Genomic DNA, 10,064 nt, shown 5'->3' on the forward strand with positions numbered 1-10,064 from the left:
GCTTTAAAAAAAAAAAAAAAAAAAAAAAATAGAAAATAATAATGAAATATAATAAAAAATAAAAATGTATATTTTAGAAAATCTTTAGATATAACAAAGGGTTATAATTTATCTTTAAATATATTTGATATACATACAATAGAAAAAAAAAATAATATAAAAGAAAATATAACAAAAAAAATATATATATATATATATATATATATATACTTATAAAAGAATAATAAAAAATAATAATGATATAGCATAAATAAAAAAATATATATGAATAAAAAAAAAAAAAATGTAAGAGAATTTATATAAGCTTTAATCACTTAAAGCTTAATTCTCATAATTTCAATATTTACCATAAGTTTTTAATAATAAAGTTGTAATAATAAAAAATATTTAGTTATGTCATTTTTAATTCAAATAAAATTACATAAATATTTAATATAAACAAAAAAAAAAAAAAAAAAAAAAAAAAAAAAAAAAAAAAAGGAAATATATCCATATTTATATATTATATATATGTGTATATTGATTAAAAAAAATGTTTTTTGCCTTCGTTAAAATAAAGGAATAAAAAATATGTAAGTTTTACATATATTTAAAAAGAGAACATTCTTTTTTTTTTTTTTTTATTATATTTTTAATGATAATAAAGTTTATAAGTTCTTAAAAAAAATCATCAAGGCTTTAGTAAAATAAAATTATAGATTTTAAAGTACTGTATTTTTTATAATTTTTTGTTTTAATTAATTTGTGTATATGGAATACGTAAAAAAAAAAAAAAATTTTTTTATATATTAAAAAATAATTCTTTAAATTTAACTTTCTTTTAATTTCATTATTAGACATTCTTTTTTTTATAATTATTTACATATAATAAATTATACTAGAGAGATAAGAAAAGAAAGTGAAAAAATGACAATATAGTTCTAATATACTTTTTTTTTTGTCTGTTTTTTGAAAAAGAGAACAAAAATGTATTTTATTAGATAAAATGAAAAATAAAGTCTAATAATTAAAAAAAAAAAAAGAAAATATTATATTCACAATCTAAATTTTATTAAGTATTTAAGAAATTAAATATGGACATAAAATAGTTTCATGGTAATATATAACATGAGAAAAATTTTTATAAATTTTAATTTTATAAAAAAATAAAATTTAAGTTAAAAAAATAATAAGATATTATTGTATTGATTTTTTAACAAAAAAAATGCTTAAATAAAAAAAATTACAAAAAAGAAAAAATGATATAGAAAAAAATAAGCTTCTTTTAAAAATATGTTACGCAGTGGAACAAGATATGTTAATGAATGCTGAATAACTCAATATAACTTTTTATTTTTTCACTGGTTCATTCAAATAAAAGTTCTTTTTTTATTATAGAAGTATATTTTTTAAAAAAAAATTTTAGCTCTGTTAGTTATAGATATAAATAAACTATATATAAATATAGAAGTAAATATTAAAAAAATTACATATGAAACATATTTTAAGTTTTTTGTTCTATTCTGTTCTTCTAGCAATTGTTGATTTCTTAATTCTGCTTCATTTTCTTGATCTTCTTTTTCTTTATAAAATTGTTCAATAGCATCATAAAATTTTTTTCTTTCATCCCTATTGAAGTTCATTTTTTTTAATGTAGAATCTTCTATCTCTAAAAAAGCACCATCAACATATATATAATTATATTTGTAAAAATGTGGTATAAAAGATTCTAAATTATAATTCATAAGAAAATTGGATACTTCTGTTTTTAACATGGTTTCTTCATATAATTTTCTCCTCCTTATTTCTTTTTCTTCATAATTTTTTTTTTTTTCTTCCTCTTTTAGGATAGCATTCATTTCATGCTTTTTTAAAATATCATTATATGTTTCATTTTTGTTATTTTTTAATAATCCATCAAAATTATAGCTTAAAAATAAATTACAAAGACTTTTTAAGTTTTCTTTTGCTGCTATATGTAGAGGAGAATTATTATCTTTATCCAAACAGTTTTCGATATTCACTTTATTGGTCGATAAAATATATTGAGCTACATTAGATAAATGCTCTTTTGCACATATGTGCAAAACACTGTTCATATCATTATCCTTTATATTTACATCTGCATTATTATCAATTAATAAGAAGGCTGACTCTTCGTTATTTCTTTTAATAGAACTCATTAATGGTGTGTTATTCTGATTATCGACTGCATTTATATCAGCATTGTTTTTTAATAACAACTCTATACCTTTTAAGTAATTATTTTCACTAGCTATGTGTAAGCTAGTTTTTCCACTTTTATTTTTTTCATTTATAATCACTTTTTTTTCAATTAACAATTTGCTAACATTAATCATTTCATAACCAATTCTCATGGATTTCATCAAAGCATTTTCATTTTCCTTTTTATCTTCTAAAAATACATCCACGTTTTTTTGATTTATTAAATAGTAACAGCATTCTGCACATCCTTTTTCTATACCATATAATAATATAGTTAAACCATCTTTATTATAATTATTTAAGTCAATATTTTTTTCTGATTTGATACAATTTTCAAATTTTTTTACATCATCTTTTAGTATAACTTTCCATATCTTTGAACTCATTTTTATTAATTTTACATTAAAAAAAAAAAAAAAAAAAAAAAAAAAAATAAATAAAATGAATACATATAAAATATATAACGAATAAATAAATTTAATGTTTCTTTTTTTTTTTTTTTTTATAAATGATAAAAAATATCATTACATATATTTTAAAATAAAAATATTAAATTTATATATATATATGTAATAAAGAAAATAGTGCATTTCTTAATAATGTAATTCATGTTTTTTTATTTAAACATCAAATTATGTTTATATAAGAAAATATATTTTACAATTGGCATTTCTGTAATTATTTGTAATATTTTTATCTGAATAATTACTTAAAAAAAAAAATATATGTATATGTATTTTTTTTTTTTTTTTTCTAATGAGCCATTTTTTTTCTTTTATAATAAAAGTTCTTAAAGAAATAATCTCCTGTTTTATTCTACATTTATTTTTAGAAATTTATTTTTGTTAATTTTATTTTTCTTTATTCTGCGTGAATTATTTTATATGTATTTTTGTTATTTTTATATGTTTAATAAATAGTTCACATCAATATTTTCATGCATTTGATATATATCTTTTTTTGTTTTTTTCATGTTTTATTATTTTTGTAGAAAAAATGTAAATATACTTTAAATTTAGAATTTTTTTTGACAATATAATCAAATATATTTTATTTTTTATTTCATTTTAATTTCATTAAAAATTGTAGAAGTTTTTCCTTTTTATTCATTTATTTATATTTTACTTTTTTTTTCTAAAATAAGAAGAAATAACATGATGTCATCAAGAAAATTCTTTGTTAAATTAGAACGGAAGTTAATCCTTTTTCATCAAGTAAAAAGATTCAAGAAACCTGAAGTTGAAAAAAATGAAAATCATGAATTAAAAAATATTTCTAAAATTAATGATAATAAAACATATCTTTCAAGCACAAAAATTAGTAAAAATAATTTAAAAATTAACATAAATACAAAAAATAAAAAAGATAATAAACTAACTAATAATAATAACAATTACTCTGATAAGCACAATGTTAAGAGAAATTATACAAATAATATGAGTAATTCTAAATTAACAAAAATATCATCGGAAACTTTGGGAAGCAGAGATAACCTTCATAATAAGTTAAATAATAATACAAATAATATATATAACAAAAATCATATTAAAATTAATAACAATAATAATAACATTAACAACACAAATTTATATATAAACAAATTACATGATTATTTAAGTGTTGTGAATAAATCTGAAAGCGATAAAATAAAAATAAATAAAATATTGAACAAATTAAAAAATGATAATTTGACTATTATTATTATATTGAATGTATTAAAAGATTTATGCAATTTATTTCTAAAAAAAAGTTCTATAAATATAGATGATTTAATTGTAGTAGATTATTTAAATAACAAAAATTCTTTAAAGAAATTAAAAAGCTATTTTGATGAATATTTTGTGCATATAGAAAATTATTTAAAAAGTTACATTTGTTTTATAAATGAAGAAAATATTTATGATTTATTCAAATATTTTTATTATCTTAATTATTCATTGAGTTTAAATATAATAGAATTATTAATGGAAAGATTATATTTATGCATTGATAAATTAGATAATTTGAAAACAGTTCAAATATATTATATTATTCAATCTTTTTATAAGCATTTTTATTTAAAAGAAGTAGATAATTATTTTATTTTAGTTATTAATGAAAAATTGAAAAAATCTTATAGAGAGAATAATTTTTTTAATTCTTTTCTTTTATCTATAAATAAAGATAACTCCAACTTGGAAAATAATAAAAATACGAACGAAGAATATAAATTTACATTTAACAGTTTGTTTAATTTAAATAATAATGATTTTATTAATGATAATGAACATAAAGAAAATTTGTATGAAAATCCATCAAACGAACATAAAAACTGGTATAATAACAATGAATTAAATAAAATTAATAACGAAAATCCAGAATTAAATTTAAATAATGAAAGTGGTAATATATTTTTAAATATATACAACAATGGTGATGAAAATAATAGAAGTATTAAAACAAATAAAGAACAAAACAATAATTTTGTCCCTTTGAAACAATTAAATAATTTAAAAACTAACGATAAGGATAATGTTGTGGAAAATAATGAAATTATGTTGATTTTTAAATATATTCAAAATTTTCATAACAAAATGAATTTTTTTTATCAGTATAATATAACAAATTTTATAGAAAAAAATAAAAATAAATTTTCAATTGATTCCTTATTACTCATATTAAATATTTATATAAATAACACTAATGAAATGCTTAATGAACAAATATTAGAATTATTATATTACAATATGGATAATATGACTGAGAACAATTTAATACTGTTGACAAATTATTTGAGTAAATCAAAATGTGTTATAAAAATAAATAAAGATGATATTAATGAAATAGCATTCATTAATAAAATTATGTATAAGATAAAAAATGACAAGGAACTATTTATTCCAGATAATCTTGCAACAATTTTTTTAAATATAAATGAAACAATAAATAAAATTTTAAATTCGAAGGATATTATAAAAAAACAAGATTCAAATGTATTTAATAATTCTAAGAAAACAACTAACCAAAATGGTTTTTTTAACAAAAATGGTTATAATAATGAAAATTGCATTATTGAGCCATTTAACGAAGAGGAAAGATCTTCTATTAACATGAATAATGATACTACTACAAATAATAAAAATGATGAACAAATATATATAAATGAAATTAATGATAATAAAAGTGTAGAAAGAAATGAAAATAGCAGCGATAATAGCAAAAATGAAAAGAATGATCAAATTATTAATTATGATAATTTAAGAAGTTATTTTATGAATGAATTAATAAAATTTTGTGATGATTATATTAATAACATTTCATCATTTAAATCAATTTTTAATTTATACCTAATATACATTAAAAATGAAGGAATAAAAAATAAAACAATAAGTGTGTTTGAACAGAAAATCAAAATGAATAAAAATAAAATAACTAAAGAGAATATATCAAACATAATTTTATCATTAAGCATATATCCTTATCATACAACACAAATGTTTACTTACTTAGAAAATGTGATAAATGAAAAATTGATGAATATAAATGATAATTTTAGTTGTGAATATAATATAAATGAAAAAAATATAGATGAAAATTTTGTTAATATAGATGCAAATTATTTAATTGATATTTCACTGGCTCTTGGTATTAGTGGTAGAAAAAATTTAAAACTATGGAAATTTATTGATGTTCATAAAATTATTCTTACATGTAATAAAAAATTATTATTATATTTATCTTATAGTTTTTTATTAACAAATTATTTTTGTTCTCTTTCGTGGTTTTTTATTATTAAAAGAATTGTAGAAGATATAAAAGTTTTTAATAAAAAACAATGTGAATTATTATATGAAATACTAAAGTGTAGTGTTTTATTTAATTGTGTTGATTTGAATAATTTTACTTGTAATTCTCTAGAATCCAACAATAATATAAAAAAAAAACTATCGAATAATAACAATAATAAAAATGAAGCAGATAATTTTTTAAAAAATTTTCATTATTTATTGAATACTTCTTATTATCATTATAAAATAAAGTTAATAAATAATCAATATAATTCAAAAGTTCCTTATGAAGAAATATTTAATTATCTAAAATTAAATTATGAAAAAAACATAGAATTTAAGCAGCTATATATAATTCCATATCTTCTAAAAGACTATAAAGTAATTATTGATCCATTACCTTCTACACCAATTCATAAATCAAGTGGTTTTATAATGGGAGAAATTCAATTAAAACATAAAGTATTTCAATATGATAATTATGTTGTTTTATCATTTTATGATGGAATGTGGAATAAATTCATTAAATCATCTGAAGATAATGGAAAATATATATATGATATAAAGTCTCTATCAGAACATTTTAAAACATATATTGAATCTCATGTAAAAATAGAAATTAGTAAAAATAATATCAATAATACTCCCTCCAATGAAATTAAACAAACAAATTCCGTTAATTACTTAAAATACAAAAGGCCTAATTTACCATCAGAATTTAATAACAAATATTTAATAAATAAAACTAATAATACAAACAATTATCAAGATCAGAATAAGTATTTAAAAATTAAAACTAAAATAAATAAAAAATAAACTTTTTCTATTTTCAGATTTTTTTCATTTGTAACAGAAATGAGCTCTTTTTGTATTTCACCTCTTCCGATATATACTGTTATATATTTTACATTTATATATTCTTTTTTTTTTTTTTTTTTATATACATTTTTAAATTTATTATTTATGTGTATTTGCTCTATATTTTTAACTTATTATATATATTTATATATATTACTTTGTTTTTATTAAAATAACATGTTTCTGATATTTATAATAAATGCTCATATAAATAATAATTTAAATTGTCTTTATTATTATTATTATTACAAAAAAAAATATTTATTAAATTAAAATATAAAGATCAACATTTTTCTCTAAAAAAGTAGAAGATATGTTTTATTATTTAACATTATTAATTGATGATAAAATATATTTTCATTACAAAAAAAAAGGAAAAAATCTTATAAAAATGACTTTTTAAATTATTCTTTAAAAGATATTTTCAAGAAAATTCCAATGTAAATCAAAAATATACTATATATTAATATGAACATATAAAATAAAATTTTTTTCCTTTTTTTTTTTTTTTTTTTTAATAAAATAATGCATTCATCTTTTATGTAAAAATAAAATTCTTTAGATTAATTTAAGATTTTAAAAAATTAATAAAATAAAAGAACTAGTGAAAAAAAAAAAAAAATAATAAACTATATTTTTTTCTTTTAAAAAAAAAATATTATTTTTTTTTTACCGATAAACGGTATCTATAGAATACAAATATTTTTTAGTTTTATAAAAACTGCTCCGTTTGTTATTATTTTTTTCTTAAGTATATTTTAATATAATTTAATTTCAATTGTTTTTATAACATTCTATTTTAATTAAACTTTAATTTTAATTTTATCAAATATTAGTATGTTTTAATAAATATATTTTATTTTAACTTTTTTTTTTTTTTTTTTTTTTTTCATTCTAATAAATTGTAACATTTACTTCCAATTATTTTGTAAAGTTATTTTTTCTTTAATAATATTTGAATAATTTTTTTTTTTTTTTTTTTTTTTTTTTAAATATTTTAAGTACATAAATACATTCATAAAATAATGGATGAAAAAAATAGTATACCTAATGAGATAAAAGATATTTTGGTTTCATTACATGAAGAACATTATAGTTTTCAAAAATGTTTGTTGATTATAAAAAATTATATTGATGAAGATCCTATTAAAAATTCTAATAATATAGTAGAATATATTTTAAATAATATAAATGTAAGTGATATTAAGAATAATATATGTTATTATTTAGCAGATTTATTGGTTTATATTCAGGATGTCAATAAAATTGATAACAAAAATTATAATGAAGAAGTAGAAAAAAAGGATGACAATGGTTTATATTATCCTGAATATAGAATAAATATCAAAGATGAGAGATTGAAAAAATATGTAGTAAAAGATATTAGATGGGAATTGATTAGAAATTGCACAAAAAATATAAATTATTTAAAATTAATGTATGTAGTTAGTAATAACATTTTACCAAAAAATGGCTATGTTTTATTTATTAATATATTTCACAAACTTGAAATAAATTATCAGTACAAGTTGTTATCATTGGAATATTTTGCTAATATTGCAAATCAAATTAAAATAGAAAGAGCCAAATATATAGCTCAAATTCTTCCTCTTGTTTTAGAAAAATTTTATAATATAGAAGGTCAACCATATTATAATGATAATATAAATAATTTAGATATATTAATATCCATGTGTAAATTTGTTAATATTTTATGTGATGAATCAATTAAAGCTCAAGATGATGATAGACAAGATGTAGCTTTATATTCCATAGTTGCTTTTATTATGAGAATAATAAATTATCATAATGTAGATCTTCCATTAAATAGAAATATTGAGAAATTATTTAAATACATAAATTATGAAAATGTTAATTATAGAGAATGTTTAAAAGAATATTGGAATATTACTAAAAATTTATATAAAAATAAAAATGAAAATTTAGTTAAAGATTGCTTATCATCTTTAATTTGGAGACTTAGTATAATTAATCCTAACTTACCAAGAACATTAGAAAGAGTAAATATTTTAATACCTAATACAAAAACATGTGTTTTAGAAAATTCAACTTTAGAAATATCAATACTTTGTTATTTAATTTTAATAGAAAAAGTAAATAATTGTTGTTTTCCTCTTGTATTTTCAGAATTATATTTATTCAATTTAATGATAAGAAATAGTTATAATTTAATTTTATGTGTTTCTAAAGCAAAAGAACATATTAAAAATAATTTACTCATTAAAGCATATCATTTCATATGTGTATGTTCCATCTTATCTCAAATTATTAAAAAAAGGTTTAATGAATACTGCGGTAATATTTATAAATTCAGATGGAGACCTTATGATTTCCTTAAAAAAATTTATCAAATACTTTATGAAAATAGTAACTTAAAAACATATACAAAAATTGTTTATTATTGTATTAGTAATATTATGAGAAATTTTCATTGGGATATTTTTTACTCTTTATATAGTAAATTATTGGTTGAATCTAATTCTGATAAAATTAAAAGCACTATTTCATCTTTTTTTAAAGATGAGATGTTTAAACAAATGTCCCATATAATTAAAAATATTGAAATCAAAAAATTAAAAAAAAAAGAATATGAGTTAACTGACAATAGTAACCATAATACTAATAATACAGAAATATCTTTTGAACAAAAATCGGAAAAAAAAGAAAATGTTGAATGTTTAGATAAAGAAGAAATAGATATAAACAAGGTAGGTAATCAAATAAGAAAAATTGTTTTTACATTAATAAGTGAAGAATCAGTAATTTTATATATTGAATCAATTACTGTAGCATTAAATATAGTTAAAATGATTTTATTAAATAAAAATTTCCATCCTTTTTATAAGTTTATTTTAAAATTTGACGAAAGTTCTAGTTGTTTTTTACAAAACAAAATTAAATATTTTCATGAACAAATTAAAATAGAAAAAGCAATGTTGCTACGTGACAAACAAAAAGATGAGTCTTTATCTTCTAACAATGAAGAAATATCCGAAAAATATTTTTATATAAATAATACAATGAACAGCGTTAATGTAAATAAATTAGAAATCGTTGTTATGCTTTTAGAGGATATTGAAAAAACTATTGAAAAAATTAAAATAAATACAAAAAATTAATTATCCTTTTTTTATTTGTTTCATTATATTCTCTTAGTGACTCGTTTTTTTTTTTTTTTTTTTTTTTTTTTTTTTTTTTTTTTTTTTTATTTAT

The 10,064-nt window shown here is 16.9% G+C and overlaps 3 protein-coding genes across 3 annotated transcripts; 2 read left to right on the forward strand and 1 right to left on the reverse strand.

Moving 5' to 3' along the window:
• Positions 1–1,388: 1,388 nt before the first annotated feature.
• PGAL8A_00510200 (conserved Plasmodium protein, unknown function) lies at positions 1,389–2,591 on the reverse strand (the record flags this gene model as incomplete). Its single annotated transcript, XM_028673926.1, has 1 exon — positions 1,389–2,591. The coding sequence occupies one exon, from the start codon at positions 2,589–2,591 to the stop codon at positions 1,389–1,391; it is 1,203 nt and encodes a 400-aa protein (XP_028530330.1).
• Positions 2,592–3,362: 771 nt separating this feature from the next.
• Positions 3,363–6,788, forward strand: PGAL8A_00510300 (conserved Plasmodium protein, unknown function; the record flags this gene model as incomplete). The annotated part of the gene is made up of 1 exon (XM_028673927.1): positions 3,363–6,788. One exon carries the CDS (start codon positions 3,363–3,365, stop codon positions 6,786–6,788), a length of 3,426 nt encoding a protein of 1,141 aa, XP_028530331.1.
• Positions 6,789–7,855: 1,067 nt separating this feature from the next.
• Positions 7,856–9,970, forward strand: PGAL8A_00510400 (conserved Plasmodium protein, unknown function; the record flags this gene model as incomplete). Its single annotated transcript, XM_028673928.1, has 1 exon — positions 7,856–9,970. The coding sequence occupies one exon, from the start codon at positions 7,856–7,858 to the stop codon at positions 9,968–9,970; it is 2,115 nt and encodes a 704-aa protein (XP_028530332.1).
• Between the last annotated feature and the right edge of the window lie 94 nt (positions 9,971–10,064).

This window comes from Plasmodium gallinaceum (genome assembly GCF_900005855.1).
Source record: "Plasmodium gallinaceum strain 8A genome assembly, contig: PGAL8A_v1_152, whole genome shotgun sequence".
Taxonomy (NCBI): domain Eukaryota; phylum Apicomplexa; class Aconoidasida; order Haemosporida; family Plasmodiidae; genus Plasmodium; species Plasmodium gallinaceum.